The sequence below is a fragment of the Notolabrus celidotus genome, chromosome 10, assembly GCF_009762535.1.
Source record: "Notolabrus celidotus isolate fNotCel1 chromosome 10, fNotCel1.pri, whole genome shotgun sequence".
NCBI classification, from domain to species: domain Eukaryota; kingdom Metazoa; phylum Chordata; class Actinopteri; order Labriformes; family Labridae; genus Notolabrus; species Notolabrus celidotus.
This window is the reverse complement of record NC_048281.1, coordinates 6,298,434-6,325,838: the sequence shown is the minus strand read 5'-3', so window position 1 is coordinate 6,325,838 and position 27,405 is coordinate 6,298,434. Positions and strand designations below refer to the sequence as shown.

The following is a 27,405-nucleotide window of genomic DNA, read 5'->3' as shown; positions in this document are numbered from 1 at the left end:
ACAGCAGTTTAATATTTTTTACTGTAATTTAAAGGTGACATATCATGCAAAATGGACTTTTTAATGGTTCTCTACCTGAAATATGTTTCCCTGCCATGTCTACAAATCCCCTGAGAATGAAAAAAAATCCATTCTGCCCCTGTTTTGATTTCTCTACCTTTCTATAAATGTGTGTGAAACGAGCCGTTTCAGACTTCCGTGTTTTTGTTACGTAACAACAATATCCGGTCTGTCACGGAGTCAGAGCTCGGAGCTTGTTCAGCCCACAGACTGTTTAAAACACAACTCAACTCCTCCTCCGTTTTTCATTACCTGCACAAATGTGTGCTAACAAGGAGCTTAGGAGGGAGGCATGCTAGTTGTAGGCTGTCTTAATAAACACAAAGGTCGGTTTTACTCCCCACGTCTGCAGATTTGAAGATTTAGGGGATGATTTTTATTTATCATGGAGTGCTAGCGCTAGTTAGCATAGCCACATAGCTACATGTCGTGGCTGTAGCTGTGTACCAAGACACACGTCGACATACTGACAAATAAAACAACAAGAAACACAGAATCTGTGACCAATTGTTCAGGAAGGTCCTGCTGCCTTTCTGGCAGAGGTTTGTTTTACTCCCCACATCTGCAGATTTGAAGATCTAGTGGATGATTTTTATTTTTCATGGAAAAGTGCTAGCGCTAGTTAGCATAGCCACATAGCTACATGTTCGTAGCTGTGTACCAAGACACACGTCTACATACTGATAAATGAAACAACAAGAAACACTAAATCTGTGACCAATGGTTCAGAAAGGTCCTGCTGCAGGCGCCTCTCCGTCAGGATCAGATTCTGGATCATATTCAGAGGGTTGAAGTAACGTGATCTCTGAGCAGCCGTGTATATTCAGCCAACATGTAAACATTAGATCAACGTGCTGGAGAGCCGAGGCACATCCACTTCCTGAGGGGGCGTGGTCAGAGGGAAAAAGTGTTTTTTTGAGCATAAACTTTAAAGACATGTTTTGGGGACCTCTTTGACCAATATATTTTGATGAAAAAAGCATGATATGTCACCTTTAAAGTATTATTTATTTAAGCTTAAGCTTATTTCTTTTATTTTATTCTTATTTTATTTTTTTTTGTTTTTGTTTTTTTGCCTTTTATTGGTGTAAAAAAACCCAAAAGAATACGAGACAAATGACATTCAAAACAAACAAACAAGATCATCAGACAATAAAAAGAAACAAACCAAACAAAAGGGATCCCATGTAAACATATGACCCAGTACAAAAGAAATACAATAACAGAAACAAGAAAGAAAAGAGGAGAGAGAGAGAAAAAGTTTTCAGAATTTTTTTCTTACATTTTAATCTGTTTTGGCCTTGGTGAAAGTGTTTTATTAATGGAATTTTTTCTATTAAATGTAAAAATGTTTTCCAAAATGTTAATTTGTCTCCAACTTTGCAAAAGTGACTCATCCTCTGTAAATGTGCCGTTCTGAAAAAATAAAGCGGTGATGATGTGTGAGCAAAGCCATTATATCCTCATAATGAAGCCCAAGGTTGAAGTAAAGCTCAGCTAACCTCTGTATTGTCATTTTTAGATCGAAACAGGAAGATAGTGATGCACTGGTTGATCTCCGGACTGACTAGAAATTAGCAAATATACTTGATAAGTTTTGATTTTTTGTAGTGTACACTTAGGAATCAACCTAAATCATAACTGCAGTGTGGATTGAGGCTGATGTTGCGTTAGGTTGAAAAAACTGGATGCATCCATGGGTCATGATGACTTTGGTTATGGAAGAAGAACTTGTCAGTTGTATCAAAAGGAGTTGTTTGTGTTGGAACAGTAGTTAACTATTCCTAAAATGTGTTGTATTATTTTGGTTTAACAGTCTTGTTGGCCATTTCCAATGATGTCGCTATGAATAAGACCTTGATATGATGCAGCAATGGGCAGATATATGAGGAATGTCGGGCTCAAAAGAAAAAGGTTGGAAAAGTGTGGGAGCGTGAGGTTCTAAGATTCTACTCCTTGTCCGCCATCTTGGATTCTCCTTTTCTTTATTTTTTAATAATTAGCATTCTTGTTTTATTTTTTAAATGAAATAGTGTTGCCCTTAACCTTTTTCCTAACAGTTTTGTTCATAACCTCTCAAATGTTTTCCTTCCTCTTACCTGTAAGTATATCCTTTCCCCCAGTTCACCCACTGCTATGTGTTTCTCACCTGTTGCCCTGAAGAGTCTGTGTCTGTTCTGTTGGATCTCCTATTCCAGTTCATTACCCAACCTCCCTTCACAATGACCCACGCATCCTGCCAGAGCCAGTGGCCAGTCTGAGAGCCAGCCACTGCAGTCCAGTCTTTTACTTACTGGACAATGGTAAGAGGGCTCACAAACTCCGGCCTCTTCATGGACATCTGCTTGTGGTTTTTTTGACTGTATTGCAGTGATGCAACAAAACAGGTACATAGGAAAACTATGTTGTCTTGGAGAGGTGATTGGTTTAATGTTGCACCTGCATGCTACCTCTGCTTCTGCACTGTGGGCTACACAAACGGTAACACATCAGACATGTATTCATACCTTAACAGACCTACATACAACTGTAATCAATGATTAATGTCTTAAATACAGCGCTCCTGATTGAGTTGAAGTTGGCTATGGCTGGCCACTTGTATGTTGTTATTGGATGTCTTGGCTTCCTTTTGTTGCCAAGTTTGGTGAAGGAAAGATAGTGGCATTGGCTTTCAATGTGATGTGATCAGTGGACACTTAGGGGACAGGTTACAGAAAGACAGTTCTTGATAGCCCCTGCTATGATTGGTTATGAGATAGCAGAAGTTGTACAAAGTGCAAAGAGACTCACCCTTGTTTCAGGCCGGCTGTGTGAGCAGCTCGTGATGGCTGCATGGTGGCTGCTTAACGGCTGTGTGACAGCTGCGGGGCGGCTCCATTTTCATTTTGGAGTGCATGTTAAGAAATTAGAGGTTTGCCAGTGTGGTGGTGAGTATTGTGTTGAATATCTTCAGGATGGGAGGCTCACCTCTTTTACCCTGAGCTGCACACAGTTCTCGGACAGCACAGACATTTATTGACCTTGAATCAAAAATATACATGTTTACATCTGTGCGAGATGTCTAAGACACTAAATATGAATGAATCAATCTTTATTTGTATAGTGCCAAATCATAGCAGATCTAGATCATACTCTATGTTAAATTATTAACAAAGACCCAACATTAAGACAGGGTAAGATCCAGCCCCCTCTAACTGATGATCTCAATCTTATCTCATCTTAATCCACCATGAGCATTGCACCTCACAGTATTTACCTCGAGCAGAACCAGACTCATGTTCAACAGCTATCTGCCTCGACAGAGTTGAGAGAGAGAGAGAGAGAGAGAGAGAGAGAGAGAGACAGAGACAGAGAGAGAGAGAGAGACAGAGAGAAATGCATTGTAAATTTTACATTGTAAATGCGTGAAATACAATGCCACCTAGAAGACCAATCACGGGGCTTGCGGTTACGCCGTTGATTCGACACAGAAGTATAAACCAGCCTTTACTAGTAGATGATTGCACGGGAGAGGTGCCTGATAACTGAAGGCTCCACCTCCCAGATTATAAGGGGGATGTTTCCATTTGTTTGACTAAAGAAATAGAACACATGAAGATTATAATGATGAGCTTTATCATGAGGAAGGTTTTAAGCCTAATATGAAGTATGGGAACACTTGTGGTATGCTTTTACAAGTAAGACCTTGATGTGATTTTTTTTGTGGATAGACTCCCCACGTTTTCACAAAATGCTTTTGAAAGTCACTTGCCAAGCTCTTTATCCAAGAACTTAGACTTAGAACACAATGTAACAAACACGGTAGGCTGTAGGTATGCTATGTCAATATTTAGATAGAAATAGATTATGGTCGACATTTCTTCTTGAGCAATCTCCCTCTTGTTTTCTCTATCTTTCCCTCTGCTAATATAGTTGTTTTAGCCCCTCCAAAACTTGTACAACACTCAAAACCACCCTTGCATAGGCGAGGCAAACAGCCTAAGTTAAGAGTGATGAATGTGCACATTTTATTTATGTGAATTAATTGAAATTTACAGTTGACCACATGCCTCTCTGCTCTCCCGAAATTTTATTGTAGATAATGTAAGTCCTTATTTTGGTCAGAGTTATGAAGACAGACCGGGGCCAGCAGCAGCTGCTCACACAGCCAACAAGCAACCAACACATGGGCTGATCCTGGAAAACAAGATCTCACTGTGAATATGCTGAAAAACAATGATATGTGTCTAGTTTTTACTATTCAAATGTTGGGCTGGAGTTCACTATTCAATAAAATCAGACCCTCTCATCAACAACGGGTTGAATGTCAGATATATCAAGTTGCTTGCAGTGTAAATAAGTCAAGAGGGGCTGTGTTTCTAAGAGTAGTATCTCTGTTTCTGCTTTGTCAATGTGATCCATGCTTTTGTGTGTTCAACTGCTTGTGTTGCATTGTTTCTCTGCCCGAGCTGCAGCGTTGGTAGACTTTGCTCTGTTTGTTGTGTGTGCCAAGACGGGGGCTCTGAACTTGGTCCCCTCCTCATACTGCTATGTTGCAAGGAAGGAGAGCTTTGGATGAGAAAGTGATTGTAGTCTGGCCGAACTTCTTCTCCGTACTTTTCACTCTATGACATTTCATTGTGCATCTAAAAGCAATGTGCTACTTTACTCGACTGTGGTAACCAGGATATGTCTCGCTGTCTTTATTACGGTGTGTGAATCTCATCATGTTTTCATCGAGACAAAACCCTCATCACTGTGTCATCTTTGACTAACTGCATGGTGCACACTGTGTGGTTTGCTGAAGTGCTGATATTTATGACGTTAGCTTGCTCTGTAAGTTCACCAGTGTTGTAGACTGAATTTGTCCAGCATAAACTGAATTTACCTTGACAGTGTTCTGACAACACAAATTTATCAGAGGGGGAAAAAAATCTATGCTTCTTCACTATGCATAGTGAAGAAGCATTGCTTATTGTGTGGGTCAAATGAGGACAACCTCTAACTGGTTAGCCAACCACCACTTTGCAATCAACAGTTCAGCAGCTACAGGATAGTGGGCTGAACATATGCAAAAACTTCCATTATACCAAGGGGCAAAACCTACTAACTAGGGAGGTCAATTTTAAGTATTTGCCTTGATTGATCTTTGAAAATGTTAAATATAAATTTTCGAAATTGAGACGTTTCCATGTCAAAAACAATGCCAAATGCGCTTTTTTTCCCTAACTCACAGTATTTACAAAGTTACTGCGGCAAGGAAAAACTTCCTTTTAACAGGCAGAAACCTCGAGGAGGACCAGACTCATGTTAGACACACATCTGCCTCGACCAAGTTTGGGTTTGATTAACACACGACGAGTTTGTTAGGTGCCTTGTCTCATTATGAACATAAAAAAAGACGTTTTCTAATCCTGAAAAAAATATCAAATTCATTCAAATTGAAATTGCAATTTTAGCTCTATTGATTTTATGATGTTATTTATGAGACTTTCTTTTGATAGTTACTCACCTGGTCCTTCACCATGGGTGAATTGCAGTACATCTAGCATGCTCTAAAATGCTCTGTCTTTTTTATGATTTTTTTTCTTATAGGTATTCGATTGCACAAGGATAAGAACTAAGTCAACATTTTTTCAAAGAAATCATCAATAATTATTTTTTAATGAAATCCAAACACTTTTTTTTTTTTTTCTTCACAATTCAGCAGTTGAGATTCATGATCCGACTTGTATCCCTGTGGTCATGAATTTAATGAAATCTTATGTTAACACCATCATGTGTCCAAGTAACCATACAACACAAAGAAACAATTATATATTGCCTTCTTTTTGAGGGGGAAACCACCTCATAACATCTCAAGTTTTACCTCTGCCCTGCTCTACTTACTGCGAAATGCTTGCAAAATGTTATTCTGAGTTATTTTGTTGCGTTGGTGTCTACCTGTAGAGTGTTCATGTATTGACACCCTGTGGTGTCTTCCTATTTATTTGTCCTTCCATGTAAATCTTCCCAGGCTGTAGGATATTTTAAATTTTGTTCAAACATTCAGGGAAAAAATGTCAGAAATTTGCAGAGTGTGGGATTTGAATATGAAATCTTGTCTTGTTGCAGCCCAACATGACAATAATATTTAGGTATTTAGTATTAAGCAAAGTTTGTAAAGTCAACTGGACAAGTTTTTCACACTGGTTTGGTATATTAATTATTAAATCTGGACACTCTGGCCTGGGAAACAAAGGAGCATGCTTTTGGAAGTATGCCTGTCATGTGCAGTTGCACTAATTTGCATGCTCTGGTTCTTTGTTTCAGTGATTTTTATTATTTTTCTTGTTTTTTTTTAGTTTGATTTATTCATATACTTATTTAATTATTTGCACCTTGATTTATTATTGTTTGACAGAAAACACTCCTACTTATCTTTTCTATAATTCATCTATTTATTTACATACTTCCTGAAGGGATTAACTGGTGGTTTGTTTCCTATTCTTTTGTTTCAGTAAAGGGACCAGGCAGAAAGTTAAGTCTGCCGACAGATCTTAAGACTGATCTTGGTACGGTAGGCGAAAGCCAGCAGTTTTCACCTGATTTCCTTTGAGTCACTTAGTTCCTGCTTTTATTATGTTTACTGGGCTTTATGTTGCTTTCAGTAGTTTTATTCTCACTCAGTCTTTATGTTTGCAATTTTCTTTTCGCTCTTGTTTTTCTTTTTCTACAAGCCCATGAGACTTTCAGCCTAAAGCTTTTCCTCCATTCTGCCCCATATTGTGTTTGGATTTAATTTAAACCCTCTGTTTTTACTTCTTCTACATTTTGCAAGTGTTTAAAGGTGATTTCAAACTCATGCCCACCCATATTTAAATTTGAGCCTTTCTATTGCTTGAAAAGACCATCTTGTGATTCTACTAAACCTGTCCTTCATTGAAAGCCTTTCTCTACAGTGAATAGAATTCTTGCTCCCTCTCCAAATGTAGATCACTCTGTCTCTAAGTCGTATTCCATTTTCTTCATTTCGACTAGTTCTGCATTACATACAACGAGCCTATCCCCATTCCCCACTAACTTCCTGTATACACATCCCAATCTTGGGTTTCCCTCAGCTTCACTTGCATTGTCACACATGCTTTCTTCTTCAAGACTTCTTTGACACAAAATGTTTCCTTGACTACTCGTTCTTGTGACTTGTCTTCCTCAACTGACAGGATGAAATTACCTTCATTTTGTCGAACCTTTATTAGTAAACACATTTTCTTGAAAGACAAAATATACCATCAGATTGCTCTGATGGGTCTGTGTGTGTGTTCTGTGTATGTGATAAGCGAAGTCATATGTGTTCAAGTCTTCCTGCTTTTTACCGACGTCCTGTACAACATTTGGAGGCAATGGACTCCATTTTCCACATCTCAGTTTGAAATGGATGTATTTATGAAACATTAAGATACTGGGTGTTGTCATGTGGCTCTGGTAAAGGTTAGACCAGTGCTACCTGCGGTCGGTCTGTCCTACAGTGAAATTATACTTGTGTTGCTCCCTGACTTGCTGAACCCCCCCAGAGTTTCTCATCTTCACTTTGAAGTTGAATCATTTATGCATCTGCTGTCAGTACAGGAGACTTACCTTTATATGAAAGACATTGAAGCAAAATATATGGGGACAGGAAGGACGAAAAAAAGACTGGGGTTCTATTTAACAGCAGTGTTATTATAACCATGAATTTACATTGTGGGGGAATGTAGGTTAAAAAGACGGTAAAGAAAGCTATGATGAAATGAGAGAGTAAGTATCATGATGGAACAAACTTTAGATGACGAATGCTAAAACTCACCCCTGCTGGATATGGGGTGCCGTTTGTAGAGTTGAGCACTCTGAAAATAACAGCAACAATTCTCCACATTGAGCTCTTAAATGTCCTGTTAAATTAAGTGTGAATTTTTAAAAGTCACTTTTTTTATCACATTAAGAGGAATATTTGTGATCTATTTCACATTTCATTTTGTTTTGACAAATATATTTAAGTTAAAATCACTGTTAAATCCAAATGCTAAATATGAATATAAATGTTAAATGCTAGATCTAAATGTTAAATGTGGCTCTGTGATCCTAAATATTTATCTAATATGCAAATTCACACTGCCACCGATTGGTCAGGTCATGTTTGTAAATGAGAACTGGTTCTCAAACATTTTTACCAGGTAAAATAAAGTATAATAAAAAAAATAAAAAAAGCGGAAATACCAAAATAAAAGCTTCATAAAGCGATACAGACTGAGCAATACCAACTTAGCTTATCTGTACCATAGACTGGGTCAGTTCTGTCTCTGATGGTTGTGAAATCTCTTAATGGCCTCTAAAACCGCCTTTTCAACATTTTCTGCTAAGTTAAGTTCACATTTTGGACAGAGGGCAGTTCGGCTAGTAACCTGTAGGAGTCAGTATTGACAGAGTTGGAATATCTGTATCACGTTATGAAGCTTTTATTTTGGTATTTCTGCTAGGCTGCAGTATGAATTTGCATATAAGCTTAATATTTAACATTTACATTTGTATTTAGCATTTAGATTTAACAGTGATTTTAACTTAAATACATTTTTCACAACATAAATAATGTGAAAAATATCACAAATATTGCACTAAATGTGATAAAGAATTGACTTTTAAAAATTCAACCTATGTTTCTATGACGTTTTGGAACTAAATGTGGAGAAATGTTGCAGTTATTTTCAGTGTGCACAACTTTACAAACAGCACCCCATAGATGGACGGGCTTCAGATCGAAAGTAACTTGTGCATCTCATTGCAGCAATCTGTAGCCCAACTGACTCTCCTGAGTCCAGAAACCTGCTTATTATGAATCTACTGTTTCCTTTTTCTATTTTAGTTTTCACTTCAAGCCATTTTCCATTGCCATTTATACCATGAGACTTCTGGACTTCAAAAGGAAAAAAAGTGTTGACCTATCTTTTTTGGCACAGACTGAATGAAACTGCATTCATAATGTGCCTTTGCATTCAATTTTCAGCATCTCTCTCTCCTCCCTGCTGATTTGTACCTAACATCACTCTCCAGCCTTCCATTATCCAATCTCGCTGTCCTCTTTCCCTTGATACCATCTTTCTTGTTGACAATCTGACTTTCAACATCAGCTTGCCCCTATAACACTGCATATATATCCATCTTCATAGGTCATATAGTATTTAAATTATAAGGTAGTGTTGGAATAGAAGCACTATATCTGAATTGAATTTGCCTTTTTAGATATAACAACTCAAAAAGTGTGTCCTTGAGTTAACTGCAAAATGAATAAGGACAATTTCATGCTTTGCCTAAACTACATGACTTTGGAAGATGGATATGGAAATGTTTGAGATTTTTTTTCCCTCTTTGAATTGTTGGCTAATGCTTTGCCATTGTTACAGATCATGTCAATGGACATTGCACTAGCCCCACCTCCCAGCCCTGCTCGGCAGGGAAGCCTCGAGTACCGATGGGTCCTGAGGGACCACGGCTTACGCGCAGAGGCCCCGGCCGACCACCCTTCCGCAAGGCCCAGTCCGCTGCTTGCATGGAGATCTCTTTGCCTGTGTCCCACACTGAAGGTGTGTGCTTGACTTCCCAACTCCCATTCCTAAATCTCTTACATAATAAGATACCTTTCCTCCCAGCAAGTGCATGTCATCTTCTCATCCTTTTGGGGTAAGTGAACTAATGAAGGCCTTTTACCTGGAGAACAAAAGGCAAGCGCATGCTGCTACAAATTAACAGGAAATCATCTGCTTGCATGCTGCAGTTACCAGGACTGGGCAACAGTGAATGGTTTGCAGAGACGTCCTATGAAAACATTTCATAACTTACTGTTCCCTGAATCCCTACGCCAAACTTGAATTGCCAAAACAGAGTTATACAGCTGTTAATGGACACTGCAGCTTTGAATTTCATGATAAAGCAGAGTACACGTTGCTCAGTAAGGTGGGAAAAAAAAGTAAGCCAAACAGAGTAACAGACCACATGAGGTGTGTGTGTGTTGTGTGACCACAACTCTCAGCTGTCCTCTATAATTTCAAGTAAACAAAAGTAGTAGTACAAGAAAACAATTCAAGCATGACATGCACTCTGGTTCTTGATTATCTCATCAATGAATCTGACATTTATTTTCTTCCATTTGAACTCTTCCAAATCACACACTTCCATCTGAGAATGGATTATAACCTGCAGGTTGTTTCCCTGTGTGTGTGTGTGTGTGTGTGTGTGTGTGTGTGTGTATTTGTGTTAACACACTCTTCTGTGTCTGACAGAAAATGTGTGAATAAGAGTGTAAACATGCCTCCGTGTCTGTTGTATGTGTGCCAACAGGAGCCTCATCTCCTCCGTTTCTGTGTTTGAAATGATTTTAGCCAAACACCCTGTTTGGATCTTGATAAAACATTTTCCTTTTTTTTTTTTTAAAATGTGTGTCTGAGTTTGAAGATTTGTTTTTTTCTGTCAAAAAGAAGGAAATATATGCTTCAACAACTTACAAGTGACACTTAAGTCTGTCACTTCCAGGCAACAAACATCTACATAACAATGCAAGGCATGGGATGAGTTTCAGAAACAGATGCCCCCTGAGGAAGAGATAAAAATGACTAGTCTTTTATATTTATTGTCTTGTCATGTTTAAGTTTTCAGTTTTTCATCCTGCATTCAGAACAAGAATTTTTCTTTATAAGTGGAAAAGTTACAACCAAATTCCCCTGACATGTTTGTGAGTGGAGCTTTTCACTTTTGTTCACATTGCCCAGTGATTTTCTGAGGGTGTTGGAAATAAAAGTGAGGACAGCAAGTACTTACCTTATCAACCAACAAATCAATCTTTATTTGTATTGTGCCAAATCACAACAAAAGATATCTTAGGATGCTTTTACAAACAAAAAAACTCCTTTTAACAGGCAGAAACCTCGAGCAGAACCAGACTCACGTTAGACAGCCATCTGCCTCGACCAAGTTAAGGTTGGAAAGGGGGATAGAGGAGAAGTAACTTGAGGTTTGGGAGGTGGATCATTTATAAAATACCTTACTAAAAAGCAACAGACATGATCATTGGTTGTAGAGGGAAAGAAATAGATAAGCACTGCCAATTGAATATGTCTGTAGTGAAAAGTGTTCTTTGCCACCTCATGCTGCAGATTTTACACACAGTATGGTCTCTTACTATTTCCATACTAAAAGTCTTCATGGTAATTAAGTTTTAGACACCGCTTCTACCTCATGACCTTGCTAACTTATGAACCTGGTGCTCTGCCAGCACTGCACTGCCTTCAGAAAGTGCTGATGCATCATACATATATGAATATTTCTGCATTCATACATATTTTTACAGAGTCTCTGTAAAATGTCTGTCTTCTAAAATGTCTGTACACACTTCCATTCTATATTTTATCTATCAGTCTTTATTTGTATAACGCCAAATCACAACAAACGTTATCTCAAGACGCTTTTACAAACAGAGCAGGTCTGGACCACTCAATGTTAAATTATTAACAAAGACCCAACATCAAGACAGGATAAGACTCAGTCATCTAATCTTCATCCACCATGAGCAGAGCACTTTGCAAGTTTCAGTGGCAAGGAAAATGTCCTTGTCCCTAACAGGCAGAAACCTTGAGCAGAACCAGACTCATGTTAGACAGCCATCTGCCTCGACCGAGTTGTGGTAGGAAAGAGGGATAGAGGAGGGATGATAGTGATGAGATGGATAGTAGTAGCTGCTGCCACTGGAGTCTGGAACGTCCACAGAGGCAGACCGTCTACAACAGGGACTCAGAGCAACCTATGAGACAATGGAGCTCAGAAACTCCAGTGCCAGTTCCCCTGGCAGTCTAAGCCTATAGCAGCATAAGTAAGAGCTGGTCCAAGCCTGAGCCATCTCTAACTATAAGATTTATCAATAGGAAAGTTTGAAGCCTACTCGTAAAAGTAAAGAGGGTGTCTGCCTCCCAGACCCTGACTGGTAGATGATTCCAAAGGAGAGGGACCTGATAACTGAAGGCTCTATCTCTCATACTACTTTATTTATGAACTGTGAATTGCTGGTACAGGTTCACAACTCTTGATTTATTATTAGCACCATCTTTCCAGCTTAACCAGTCCATGAACTCGGCTCTCCATAAAGGGACTGCAGGGGCAGAGGGCACAGTCGCCCCAGGGCTGAAACTCCTTAGAGACCCTCCCACATGAAGCTTACACTAGAAATGCCAGAATACCATAACTACTAGAACTACCATCAACAGTCATGTTGATGCCTCAGTTCTTACCCCTAAAACATTAGAACCACCAGCGCCCCAACCAAGCAACGTGACCATTTTCACAGTTTGTCAAACAGCTGCGATGTGTTTATAACTTAATCTTATTAATGCTTTGTCCTACACAAAATAATAGATAAAAACAAATGAATGTAAAATCAACCACATTTTTTTTTCTGTTTCATCTTTGGCTCACAACTACCAACCATTGCAGTGCCAGCGCCAAGCAAAGTCTCCGTATTTGCACTTGTGCAATGTCCATGTATGAGGCCAGATTGTCGGCCTCACATTACATTGTCCTGTTAGAGACATAAACATTGACAAGAACACAGTGGTTTGTAGATTTGCCTCCATGTCTGTGGTGTAGACTGTCTACTCTGTGCTTTAAAAGACCTTGTAGTCATGTGGACTGTTGCGTTTGTCTTATCCTTACCTGTGCATTACCAGTGGTGTTGAAGTACTTCTCAATGGATACATCTGAGGTGGCATGCGCTGTCCTTGGTGCTGAAAGTTTTGAAAGTGATTGGCAACCTGTTTCCTTCTTTGTTGTTCAGTACAAGCTTGACACAGTTCTTTCAGTGTTTGTTTGTGTTAAACATGTGCTTTCTTTGGAATTATAAGAGACAGTTTGTTTGAATGTTAGGATAAAGCTTTTTAACATTTTCAACTATGTCTTAGGGTTAGGCTGGAGGCCCGTAGCTCCTTCCCAAAGGAATCAGTGCTGAACTGGAATGTTCCTGTATTTTTGTGCAAAGCCCACACTAAAGCATAAGCTACACTTTTCCATACATGTATGATAGAATAACACCATCAAATCATGTGTGTACACAGTGCTATCACTCAGGATTAATGCTAATGCTAGGTGTAAACAAGCCTTTGTCAAGACAGGGCAGAAACTGTCTCCATGGGAAAATCATCTCTATATCTGTTCCCAAAATGTCACAGTAACTGCATCATCCCTGCACGCACACCAGACAACAGTAACACACAATGGTTGAGGTCTTTGCAGCTGACAGTCAGGCCTTGTTTTTAAATCTCATTGTCTTTGCATCTGTGCTGTGTTATTAGAAATGTATTAGCTTTTTTTTTTACAGCCGTTCGTTACTTTGGACAGGTTTATTAACTACTATGCAGATGTAAGATAATGACTCTAAATAATTAACGTGAAATGTGCGGTGCTGCATTTGTGTCACAGTTGACCTTTTTACACCAATTCTGCCATTAGATTCATGCTGCCATCTGTATTACCCTCATTATACAGTGACCTGGAGTGAGAGGGAGGCAGTTTCTCATTAGCATAAGCTTAATGTTTTATTGAAGCTACTGCCTGGGCTGCAGCCACATTATCAACCAAACTCTTTCATGTAGCTGATTTCATGCCTCTGAAAGTAGTCATACAAAACTAATATACAGACTCCTAGAGGAATATGTTTAAAATTAAATTATTACAGTGTCACTTACTTGTTGGTATAAATAGATGTTAAGAAGTATCAATCATGGTACTGTAACTTTGACTTTGATGCATACATACACAGGGCTGTAATAACAAGAGGAAGTCAGATTGTAGCTGAGTCTACAGTGTTTATCGTAGCCATCAACAGTTTAAAGCTCCTGTGAGGTACTTTTTGGATTGTGTGATCTTGGTGCACAAGGCTGTTTTTTGAAGTTGCTATTTGTCACGTTATCTGAAACCTACCCCCTGGCAGTGAAAACAGGCGTTAAAATAATCACCCAGAAAGATACAATCTTGTTGTTAAAGGTCTTGTTTGTTTTTGGGGGGTCATAAAGAAGAATCAGTGTTAATTTCAGTCTGTTTCATAACTATTGGAAACCTCCTCACTGTAGCTTTAAAACAGATAAATTGTATAAAAAAATTTTTTTAAATCAGACTATTTTGACACTTAACTACTACTACTAAACTAATTATAAGAATTGTTATTATACTATTATTATTATTATTAGTAGTAGTAGTAGCAGTAGTAGTAGTAGTAGTAGTAGTAGTAGTATTAGTATTGATAAATCTAAATTTTAAATGTTAAAGATAAATGTTTATTGTTAAAGCGGAATGCTAAATATTAAATCTAGATGTTAAATCTAAATCTAAATATTAAACATTAAATATAAATGTTTATTGTTAAATCGGAATGTTAAATATTAAATCTAAATCTAAATGTTAAATCTAAATGTTTATTGTTAAATTGGAATTTTAAATGTTAAATCTAAATGTTAAATCTAAATATAAATGTTAAATATAAATGTTTATTTTTAAATCGGAATGTTAACTCTAAATGTTAAATCTAAATCTAAATGTTAATTATAAATGTTTGTTGTTAAATCTAAAAACTACTTTTTTTTTTCAGTGTGCACAACTTTAGAAATGGCGCCCCATACACAGGTGATAAGTGTAGTGAAGTGTAGTTGCTGGTTGTCTGTCTGTCTTTCTCTGCCCTCTGTAGGTGTCTGTACATACACAGGTGATAAGTGTAGTGAAGTGTAGTTGCTGGTTGTCTGCCTTTCTCTGCCCTCTGTAGGTGTCTGTACATACACAGCTGTGCAGCTGTCTTGACATTTAACAAGGGTTTAATTGATAAAAGAAGAAGCCGTATAAGAGCCTCTGTCTGACACTTCAGAGGCATCTTATTATCTGTTGAAAGGATAACCATCTCATCTTTGTGCCTCAGAAAGAGTGTCCTCCTGCTTTTAAAGGCTTTAAATATCCTGGAGAGTGTTGCTCTGGGTTGAATCAGTTCACAGTGATCATTAAAGGGTCCAGATTTTTAGATAATATGACATTTGATCTTTTACTTTTGCAAGTCCTTTTTTTACTAAGATAAGTGTTAGGCTGTGCAAAACTAAGGCGTGTGTTTCACAGACATTGTTTGCTTTTCATTATTTCAGACAATGCTGTCATGTGACTCATTTTCGATGCCAGTGTTTTATTTTAAATCTGGACACAACACCCTCTAACCAAAATGTCACTTTGGTACACATACTGTCACATAAAGTAAAGTCAGTGGCAACTATCTGAGAAGTTCTCTGAGCCCACTGCCAACAGTCTGTCACCTCAGAAAGCCATTGCTTGTTTTCTATATCTTGCCTAGCTTTGGATCTTTTGTTTATCAGTTGCACTGGGTTACCACAGTGAAAAGCCAGCAGGATCACTGGAATAATTAAAGGTCAAAAAGCAGTGAGAGAGATGCCACAGATGTTAATGAGGTCTGCATGCCAGGAAAAGAGTCAGGGGAGGGAAATGGCAGGGGAAGCCAGACTCAATGTAGAATAAACATTTTTATACCTCCCACCTCTGTTCGGCAGCACAGCAATAAATATTAAAGACATGGGGGATGGTACTATTTGCTTATTTGATCCGATAGGTGTCAGATTTCAAGCACGGCAGAAGCTATAGAATGGTGCATTTTTATATGTACATTTTGTATATGAGTTTAGAAAGAGAGGTTGTTGTTGTGCCACTGCCATGGAGCCCTTTCATTTAAAGAAAAGCCACATATTACAGAGTTCCATACATTATCAAATGACAAACATGACTTGTAAAAGAAAATGTGATAGCATGTATTTTACTCTCTGGCATATGCCCACAAACACCTTTATCCAAGTGATTGTAGTAACTTACTTTTCAGATTTTTTTACGTAATCAGATACAATGTTTTTTTTTGATTCAATATAGAGTACATTATTAAATCCCTGGAAAGTAATATGATTCATTCATATAAAGTTCATCATTGTCCTTGAAGATTTGTACACCATCACAGGTATGGGGCACCCTTTGTAAAGTTGTGCACACTGAAAATAAAACGTCACTACAATGTTGTGAGTTTTTAAAAGTCACTTTCTTTTTACCACATTTAGAGCAACATTTGTGATCTTCTTCACATTTAATTTTGTTGTGAAAAATATATGTAAGTTACAATCACTGTTAAATCCAAATGCTAATTATAAATAATAAATATAAATGTTAATTCTAAAATAAATGTTAAATATAAATGTTACATGTTCAATATAAATGTTACATGTTCAATATAAATGTTACATGTTCAATAAAAATGTTAATTATAAAATAAATGTTAAGTGTTAAATATCAATGTTAAATGTTAAATATAAATGTAAAAGTTAAATGTTAAATCTAAATGTTTGTTTTTAAATATAAATGTTAAATATGAAATCTAAATGTTTATTTTTAAATCTAAATGTTAAATATTAAATCTAAAGGTTGATTATTAAATCTAAATGTTTATTGTTAAATCTAAATGTTAAATATTAAATCTAAAGGTTGATTATTAAATCTAAATGTTTATTGTTAAAGCTTAATGTTAAATATTAAATCTAAATGTTTAATATTTTTTCAGTGTGCACAGCTCTATAAAAGGCGCCCCATACACAGGTGGTACACAGGGAGTGAAGTGTAGTTGCTGGTTGTCTGTCTGTCTTTCTCCTCCCTCTGTAGGTGTTTGTGCATGCACAGCTGTATGTCTGTCACTCAACCTCAGATTGTCTGCCTCCCTTATCTCTTCCCTAACACTTCTTCGCCCCCCCTTAGCTCTCTCCAAGGGCCCTCTGGGGGTCCCTGTGTCGTGTCAGAGTACCTCTGTGCCTGACTTTCATTAGCCTGCACCCCACTGGCGCTCTTACACAGCGTAAACACACCCAAGCATCCGCTGCTACCTAGACTCAAAGCAAAAGACTGCTTTGCTGCCTCTAGCATCCTAAAGCAGTTTACGTCAGTGTTGCATTGTAATGGTTCTTCATGACTTCTTTCACAAGTTTGTTTAAGCACTTGTAGCAATCCAAAGCAAGCCCTGTCAAGATTTCCATTGTCTCGTGGTCATACTGCACAGTAACTGTCCTTATTGAACTACTTGTAGGGATGTTGTGACATTGTCATGTATATAATTAGGAGAGTAGAAAATTGTCTCTCTTGCCAACAGTTCTGTTTCGCTGATGGTGCTGAAAAAAGTTTGGGAACTCAGAACTCAGATGACATGTTTTTTTTCAGTTTCTCTCACTTATTTTGCCTCTTTAATCACTTTACACTCAGTTTCATATTTCTCTGTTTCCCTCTCTGTCTTCTCCGGTACTTCTGTTCATTTGTACGTCTCGTCTGTTTTTGCTGGTTGGCTTCATTCGTGTGTGTGTTTCTGCGGGCGATGGCGGGGTGTGGTTTGTTAAATGGGGTTCATGTTGTGGGGGAGCTAGTAGGTTATGCATCCAGGAGGGCAATGCTTCAGCAGTTACATGGAGTCACAATGTACTCCCATGATGAGCACCACACCAGCGCCCCCTACTGCTGGACTGAGAGAGGTAAGGGGGCTTCGGCCACTGACCCATCAACTGCTATTCTGCTGATCTTTATGCGTCCGTCCGTCCGTCTGTCTTACAGCCTTGTTTCGTCTATGACGTACTCTGAGGTTCTGTGGAAAGAAAAAGGGGGATATCTTTATAGAAATGAATACTGAGTCTCTGTTTTACAGGCAGCATACAGGGCTTCCGAAGTCAGCCATATCTGATTTCAGACTATGTTTTTTTTTGTTCTATAACCCCTTGAATGTTATTGACAATTGTTTCATTTTAGCCTGAAATGAGCACACTGGGCAGTCTACCCATCGAAGTGAACTGCACTCTGTGTAACATTAGGCTGGGTATGCAGTACTGCACATTGCCTGGCTCTAAATAATTCAGAAAGGACTCAATACAGAAATACTCTCATAATGGAGGCCTTAAGTACACAATGGGGAACTTGAACGGGTAGCACTCAAAAGAGTTTGAGGAGTTTAATGATTTTGTACAACAGCACGTACGTGTGTGTTTTTGTGTGTCTTTGAGCTCATGCAATGTATCTGAGGCCACTGAATAGAATGTTCACAGTGTGTTAAAACCAGAGTACTCTTGATAAACAGGGAAGGAACTATGTGTGTGTGGGTGTGTGTGTGTGTATGGAAATATGTTAGTCCAGTTGTCTCTTTTGTGGTAATGGATCATTTTGCTTCTTTGTGTCACATCTTGTCAGTGGATTTCTTCTTTTTGTTCAAATGTTTTAGATTCATAAAATGTGCAAACTAACCATATCTGATTTGGGATTTTATTTCTCTCTTCTGCGCTTTTTATCACCCTGTTTCTTCTTGTTGTATACCTTTTTTTTAATTGCTTGTTCTTTCATACTCTCATTCTTTTTCTGTCCGTCACATTAATGTTCCCCTTCCTCAACTTCTGCAACTGTACCTCTTTCTCTCTTGCTCTCCCTCTCACTTCACACTCTCTTTCCATTGCTTCACGTGTTCTCTCTTTCATTGTTTCTATCCGTGTGGTGCATCTGTGTTTGGCCGTGGCAGCTACAGAGAGCCGGGAAAACTCCTTCAGCCGTTCACGCAGTTCCAGTGTGTCCAGCATCGACCGTGACACCAAAGAAGCTATCACCACACTGCAGTTCGGAGAGTCATATGGGCGCAAGAGTGACGCCCTAACAACCCCATGTCTTTGGGTGGGCACAAGTCTCGGCGTTGTCCTGCTTATCCCAATGTCCATTCCTACTGAGCAGGAGGAGAGGATGGAGGAGCCGGTGACCTTTGGCCCCAGCGGTAAGTCACTATGAGACTGGGTGAAACCACAATACTCTTGTAAAATTCACAAGTTGTAAGTCTCAACTGTTTAACCAAAAACAGGAACTTTTACCAACGTTTCTGATGTGCTTAGCTTTATAAGTGCCAAAATCATTTTCTTTAATGGGGTTCTCAAAAAAATAGACTTAGACTGCCTTTAATGATTATAAAGTTTAGGAAATCTGGACCCTCTGGAGGTGGTGGCTGAACTTTTATATATACATATATATATATTCTTGTTGAAATTCTTGTACTGTATACCTTTTTGTTTGCTGCTGTAACTCCATGAATTTCCCCGTTGTGGGACAAATAAAGGAGTATCTTACCTTATCTAATCTTCCCAATCTTTTACCATTTTTTATAAAATATTCAGAGTTGAACATAGAATATTAGCTTGAAATAGTTAGTTCACTCACATAACACCTTTCTAGTCCACCATATGGTACATGTACCCATTTCTGCATGGGCTGCCATCCAAAGTAACAGCCTCCCATTCAATATACAATCAACAAGCTTTTCGGATGTGCAAGCTAATAAGTTCAGGAGCATTTTTTCTTCCATGTTATATCCATACATGTTTTATTTCCCAAATACCCTTAATATCTTTTCATGGCTCTGATTTATCTTTTTTCTGTATCATGTATTATTATTACTATTATTATTATTATTTTTTTTTTTATTATTATTTTTTTTAATTATTATTATTGTTATTATTATTATTATTATTATTATTATTATTATTATTATTATTGTTATTATCATTATCAATGTTAGTAGTAGTAGTAGTAGTAGTACTAGTAATAGTAGTAGTAGTAGTAGTAACAGTATTATAATTATTAATAATAATGTATGTATGTTTATTTATTGTTATTTTTAGGTGCTATTTTTTGTTGTTGTTTTATTCATAATTATTATTGTTTTTTAATTAGTATAATTATCATTATTATAGATAATAATAATACATTTTATTTATAGGTGACTTTCAAAGCACTCAAGGTTATTTATTGTTGTTTTTATTTTTTGTTGCTCATTTTATATAATAATAATTGTTATTTTTTATTAGTATTATTATTTAAAATAATAAAAACAATACTTAGAATGATTATACTACTACTACTAATAAAAGTAATAATAGTACATTTTATTCATAGGTGCCTTTCAAAGCACTCAAGTTCACCTATTATTAATGTTGTTTTTTCTATTATTTGTATTATTCTTATTAGATACTATGGGGAATAGAGACACCATGTGATCTGCAAAAGTGATGAATACACATGCATTTTCTTTTCTCACAGTGACCTATAAGCATCAACCCTTCTAGCTTGTTTTGTGTTATAACAGTATATTCATATAAAGGTCATATAACCTTTCTAAGTTGTAAAGGTTGGTTTTTGAGCAATAATATTTTACTGTATTTGCACTCATGTTCCTGACTACTAGATGAATGCAGAGCAAAATAATATTTAAATGTTAATCTCCTTCTTTCCCCCTAACTCTAACCTCTACTATCTGTTGGATGAAATATAAAGCCTTTTTAAGTATTCTTATTTTGGCCTGCAGCCAACACGTGGTACTAGTTTGGAAGTGCCAAGGTTATTAACCAAGGAATAAAGAGCACTGCTTGTGCAACATTTGGAAGATTATTTCTCCCCAGTCTTACTTATATTTGAGGCCTCTAAAATCCTGTTTGTCTGAGTATGAGGGTATTTTGTAGTGCATGGTGGATATATTTTTCAGCATTGTTGTGTTTGCACTCTTTATTGTGGCAAACACAGTAAGTCAATCTTGCATACACAATCCAGATACAGTGGTGTGTGAATAAACACTCTCTTTTACCTCTATCCAAATATTCCCAGGTGGAGTCCTGATGCTGAAGGGCTCAGTGTTACGCTTTAGCTTCCTAGACTGCATGGGTGCTCTCATTCAGAGTCCCTATGAAGTTTGGCGGGACACCAACGCTGCTGAGGACCCTGACCGACCACGGAAACGCAAGCTGGTCCACTTTTCCCCATCGTCCTCACAGGAAACCTATGGAGATGGACACTTGGCCGTGGTTTGCTCTGAGAGGCAGGCCAAAATATTCTTAATGCCCTCACAGTCTTGCCTTTATGTCCACAACATCACTGAGTCATCCTTTGTACTGCAAGCCGACGTGGTATCTGTATGTAACAGCGTATGCCTGGCTTGTTTCTGTGCCAACGGACATGTCATGACACTCAGGTAAGATCTCTTTTTATTGCCTTTAGTAGAAGTTTGTTTTCAGTTCTATTACACTGACAATCTAAGCTGTACATTATAGAACTAACAACATGACATGGTCTACACAGAGCCTTCACAATTAATCATACAATAATTGGTCTATGGTATCAATAAGCAGAAGCAAAATGTGCTGGAACAATCTTCAAAGATTGATTTGACATTAGTGAAAGTTAACAACAGTTGTCAAGGGGTTTTGACCAATCAGAATCAAGCATCTTACACAACCGGAAGATCAGTAAGCAAGCCGGGTAACAATTAGGTTAATTAGTGTGAATTCATGTAATTCAGATGTTAACATACAGACACTTTACCCCCAACTAAGGACACAAACAGTGGCCATCAATCTTAAGATAGTGCAGAGTTCAAGTATTGTTACACAACTATTCAAGGTGTCTAACTTGTCTTTTACTTTTCTCGCCCTGCTCACAGTTTGCCCAGTCTAAGACCACTCATGGATGTCAGTTATCTGCCAATGACAGATATGCGCATTGCACGAACCTTTTGCTTCACAAACGGGGGGCAGGCACTATACCTCAGCTCCCCAACAGAAATCCAGAGAATAACATACAGCCAGGAGATGTGTGACAACCTGCAGGTGTGTGTGCATTCTGTAGCACTGGCTGTCTCTTGTCATTGAAGTGAACTTGGCACGGTGACCGTGACCACCTATGATGACAAACAATGCATCGCAATAAACCAAGAAGTTGCATACCTAATCTTTTTCATCTTCTATGATTTCAGGAGATGATGGGAGAGCTGTTTACACCAATAGAGACGCCAGAAGTCCAAAACAGAGGCTTCCTGAAGGGCTTCTTTGGAGGAAATGCTCACACCTTCGACAGAGAGGAGCTCTGTGTGTTATTTTTCTTTTCTGTCTTTTTCTTCTTTTGACAAACTCCATGCTAGTATGTGCAAATCCACTAAAAATGGCAAATACAAATTATGACAACTAGATCTGAATGGAAGTGGAACAGCAATAGGCAAAAAAAAAAAAGCATCAAAGCATTGTTATTAACCCAGTTTTGCTTATTTTCATATTTTCTCAACATGTCCTCTATCTTTTTAACCTGATGCTGTTTACAGTTGGAGAGGCAGCAGCTGGAAAAGCCTCCCGGAGTCTGGCCCAACACATACCTGGGCAGGTGGGGATGGAGGGCATGAAAGTGGCGGCTAGTGGAGTAGTGGGAGAGCTGGCTCGGGCCCGCATTGCTCTGGATGAGAGAGGCCAAAGGCTTGGGGAACTGGAGGAACGAACAGCCCTAATGATGACCAGTGCAGAATCCTTCTCAAAGCATGCTCATGAGGTAAAGGCAGGATAACATTCTATTATCAAGATATTTTAACACAGTTAAAATCATGATAAAAATGTTGAAATTTGACTTAACAGTTATTATTTATATGTTATATAAGCTAAAATGTGTTCCATGTTAAAGATGTCTACACTATATTAACTTGTAGATAGATAGATAGGTAGTGTGTGTATATTTATTGTTTATATATATATATGTGTGTGTGTGTGTGTGTTTGTGTGTGTGTGTGTGTGTGTGTGTGTGTGTGTGTGTGTGTGTGTGTGTGTGTGTGTGTGTGTGTGTGTGTGTGTGTGTGTGTGTTTGTGTGTGTATGGTCGCAGCTCTTAAAAATGCTGTATACAACAACTTAAAAACTAACTTTCAAAATGTCATGTGACTTCTTACTCTAAACAGCATCTGTCTTTTTTTTCTCTTACAGTTGATGCTTAAGTGCAAGGACAAGAAGTGGTACCAGCTCTAATGGCAGAACAAAAAGCTGAGGCAGCCCTTGGACCGCTAGGAAAAGTATTCCACGACTTACACTCTGCAAAACAGAGCAGTTACAAGAGAGACTCAAGAGTGACTGAGTCTGCACGACTCCTGGACTGACTCTTTATATGAAACGGTCCCTTTGCCATAGAACGTGGTCGCCCTAGTTTCTTGTCCCAACATGTTGTGATAAGAAAGAGAATGGCGGTCATTACAGGACTGATGATGGTACTGGAAAAGTTTGTTTTGTGTGTATGTATGTATGTATGTATGTATGTGTGTGTGTGTGTGTGTGTGTGTGTGTGTGTGTGTGTGTGTGTGTGTGTGTGTGTGTGTGTGTGTGTGAGTGGGTGGGTGGGTGGGTGGGTGTGTGTGTGCGTGTGTAAATGTGGGTCGCTGGGCCGGTGGGTGTGTTTTTGTTTTTTTCTGGACCTCACTGTGTAGATAGTCACAAGTTAAGAATAACAAAAAATGCATGAAACAATAATGGATGACTATAAAAAATATCCAACTGCCATATTAAAAAGCAGCATGCTACTTTAACATTGATACAAAATTAAAACATTTTATTTAATCTTTAAGCTTACAACAGAGACTATGAAAAAAGTATATATATTTTTTGAAATTTTGACAAAAAACTCTATATGAAAAGGGAAATGTATAGCTGTATTGCTATTAAGCCAAAACTTGTTCCTTTGCCTTTTATTTATGTATTTTTTGTTTGTTTGTTTTTTCTTGGTCTCAGTAAAAATAATTTGCCACAATACACAGACGATACACATATGTATTTAGCTTTCTCTGCACTCACTTAGAATAATGCTACAACTTGGTTGTTACCAATTACTCTGGGCTGCACCGTGCAAACACAGATAAGTAGTCAATACACTTTTCTCTGATCACACTTATTTCCCTTATCGGCTGCTGCTGCTAACAAAAGCGTTACATGATGAGGATTACTCACTTCCCGTCTACAGCTGTGTGAAGACAGATCAGATTGTTGTAAGTTGTATGCAAATGCAGAACGAGTTTAAAATGTATACTGGACACAGTGTGTTTGTATCTATAGAACGAACCTATGTACTATTTATGTGCCATACAAAGACGACGAGTCAATGCACTAATAGTGAACTAACAAAGTGTTGATTAACATTTGTGTTCTTAATTATCTGAACATATGAGTACTCTGGAGCTGGTAATGAGGGCATTTATCAAAGTCCAAGTTTGTCTCCTTATTTGAAAATGTCTTCTTCTGTTTCTGGCTAACCATTGGAGTCTTTATAGCTGCCTTTCAGATTTGCAATTAAAGTGAACCAATGGGTTGTAGATGTGTATGTGAGAGACAAAGAGTGCTACAAATGTTTAACCAGACTCTTTCTCCACCAAAGCAATCAACAATGAGTGACACCCTCCCATCTCTCTCCACCTCAGTCTTAAAGAGTTCTGTTTTACGCAGGGATGTCCCGATCCCGATCTCAACTATCGGATTAACGTTTTTTAATTGATCGGGGATCGTCATTTGAGCCGATCATCTCACCCGATCATTTCCGTTCGCTGTTACTGAACACCATTTGCAGCTTAAGGCACAAGTGTAATTGAGCATTCCAAGTTCGCTTGACCGTGTATACATAATGAGAAAATAATAGATGGGACATTGATTTAGAACTCAAGCCATGATTTAAACTTTATTATAGAACTCACATGTGCATCAACAGACACATTACAGAAAGAAGCATCTGCTCCGCGCACCCTACAGTAACTCTCCAGGTTCAAAAAGGGGAAAACATAAACCAAACACAGGAGAGTCTGTTACATTAGCATTGGCAACCTCGCGGCTAGCGGCAGCTGCCGTTCTCTATACGAGCAGTTCACTCTGTAGCTAGTTGCATGCAACCAGGTTCCAATCTCGCTTTCACACCCAATATTTATGTTCTCCGTCTTGCAGCCGGATGCTGCTGTTGTGAATCACGCACTGTCTTGTGAGAGTTGCGTTCAGAGCAGCCTCAGGTTTAATCCTGCTGTAATGCATGCACACCAGTTTTGTGGGTCTCATACAGCAGAGCTTATAAAACAGATAATGAGTTTTACAATAATGCTAGCTGGATTAAATTAAATGTAATAAACATAAGACATATTTTAGTTATTTTTTAATTTTTTCTTTTTTTTTTTTTTAAGGAAAAAAACAGTGTTCAGCTCAACTTTCTTATTCCTTGTGCAACTATTATCTAGGCAAGTATCGGATCGGGACTCGGTATCAGCAAATATTCAATATAAAAAAATTGGGATCAAGGGCCAGAAAGCTTATCGGGACATCCCTAGTTTTATGTGTTTTATCTTTGGACCTGTATGGTCTTGTATTCATGATCACAAACAATATGCGTTTACACTGTATGCATGTCTGGGTACAGGAGATGAAAGCAACCCCTCGCCCCTTGTCCCCACCCCCAGATTCAGACGGGAAAAAAAAGTGTTCTCAGTGATGTTCTGTTGAGAGTCAATGAAGAAACTGTGTACATGTGTGAAACATTTGCAAAAAATTCAGCTCAAGGCAAATGTTTTCCTTTTTGTTCAATATTGTTCTTGATGACTTTGATCTCCTCTTGTCACAGTCTTATATTGATGGTAAATGCCTCGTAACTGGTGGCTCTTGTTTGTTAGAAACAGCAAGTGTTTCATGATACATGGTTGTGTATCATATTGTGATTGTGTTGTAAATGTCAATGGGTAGCCACATGACACTGGCAGACAGTAATTACTGAGGAAGATATTGTGTATTTGTGCATTTGTCTGTGTTTTGAATTGATTGGAAAAACTAAACAGAGGATTACTCATATCCACCTAGGCCTTCATGCACATGAGCATTCATTTATTTAAAAATATTGCGCCTTGATTGATGTCACTACTAAATAACATATGCACTGAAACGTATACACACAAAACCTGAAAACCAACAAGTGAATTTCTCTTCATTGGCAGTCATTTCTGCCTACTTCCTGTCAGGCTGCTATGGCATTCCGAAGGCTTACTGGTCCTCTGAACCCATTTGTTTTCACTAAACCCATGTCACCTGAAATTCTGGTAGAAACACTTGGACTTTAAGACTTGATTTAATTCAATATTGTGTCTTAAACATGTCAAAAGATAAAAAAAAATATATCTCCCTTTTTCTGTACTGTCAATACAATTTGTGTGAGTGCAGTTATTTCAGTGGCAGGGAAAACACAAACTAAAAAAATAAATAAAACATACCAAAATAAAAATGGAAAAAATCAGACTTCTTCTGACAGGGTGTTTTGTTAGTAAGTTTTTGGTTTGTATGTTTTTGTTTTTTCTATTCAATGTGTGGTTCAATCACGGGAGAGAGGTGAAACAAAAAGACAAAAAAACAACAAAACTAAAGACAAACTTGGGATATTTTTTCTGTATACATTCTACCTGTTACTCCTGGTACTGTATCTGGTATTCTGGCTCTGTCTAAATCACTGGAACTGTGTAGTTCTTCACACTGTAGTATCCTGAAAAAGCGTTTCCCTGGTTTTCTCTCTGATGGCAGCAAAGTTTGTCTTATGTAAATGGATTCTTTCACTTTTTGTTCTTATAGATATTATACTAGTGTAATGGAATTTACTTAACCAAAAAAAAGAAAATATGTTGATGCTAAAACTGAAATAAACATTGATTGATGTACAAAGGTTGAGGGCATTGTTTTACTCAATTAATCAATCTTTATTTATATAGAGCAAATTCACAACACTTGATATCTCAATACCCTTCACAAAATGAGCAGAACTAGACTGTACTCTTTGTTTATATCATTTACAAACACCCAACATCAAGATAAGGTAACACGCAGTCCTATCCTACAACACATGACTCAGGCTTATATCATCCTAATCTACTGGAGTAGTTTGCAGCAGTTAGCAAGTTACAGTGGTGTGGAAAAATGTCCTTTAACAGGCAGAAACCTTGAACAGGACCAGACTCATGTTGACCGTCTTCTGTCTCAACCATGTTGGCATTGGAAAGGGGATAGAGGGAGTTTGATAGAGACAGACAATGTCATCAACAACAGTTGTTGCAGACTTACAGGTATGGTAATAGTATTTTTACAATTTGCTGAACTGACAATTAATGATAATAGACCGATCTTAATATTTCTGGCAGTTAAAGTCAACAGGTCTAATTTTAGCATTTGTAATAATTATGTTAATGAAAGGGGCAGGAATTAAGGTAAATGAGCTCTGTTTATAAAGCACTTTCTCTAGTGTTCTGACCACTCAGTCAGTCAATCAATCAATCTTTATTTGTATAGCGCCAAATCACAACAAACGTTATCTCAAGACACTTTAACAAACAGAGCAGGTCGAGACCACTCTATGTTAAATTATTAACAAAGACCCAACATCAGGACAGGATAAGATCCAGTCCCATCTTACTGACAGG

The 27,405-nt window shown here is 37.9% G+C and overlaps 1 protein-coding gene across 1 annotated transcript in view; it reads left to right on the top strand.

The window, feature by feature from the left end:
• Positions 1–23,196, top strand: part of stxbp5l (syntaxin binding protein 5-like) — a 152,484-nt gene extending 129,288 nt beyond the window's left edge. Inside the window, exons 20-27 of the mRNA XM_034694624.1 lie at positions 6,540–6,593; positions 9,456–9,641; positions 18,662–18,907; positions 20,785–21,148; positions 21,617–21,782; positions 21,929–22,040; positions 22,271–22,491; positions 22,916–23,196. Of these exons, the coding sequence (XP_034550515.1) occupies positions 6,540–6,593; positions 9,456–9,641; positions 18,662–18,907; positions 20,785–21,148; positions 21,617–21,782; positions 21,929–22,040; positions 22,271–22,491; positions 22,916–22,957 (1,391 nt within the window). The 3' untranslated portion in view covers positions 22,958–23,196. The remainder of the gene's footprint in view (positions 1–6,539; positions 6,594–9,455; positions 9,642–18,661; positions 18,908–20,784; positions 21,149–21,616; positions 21,783–21,928; positions 22,041–22,270; positions 22,492–22,915) is intronic.
• Positions 23,197–27,405: the final 4,209 nt, after the last annotated feature.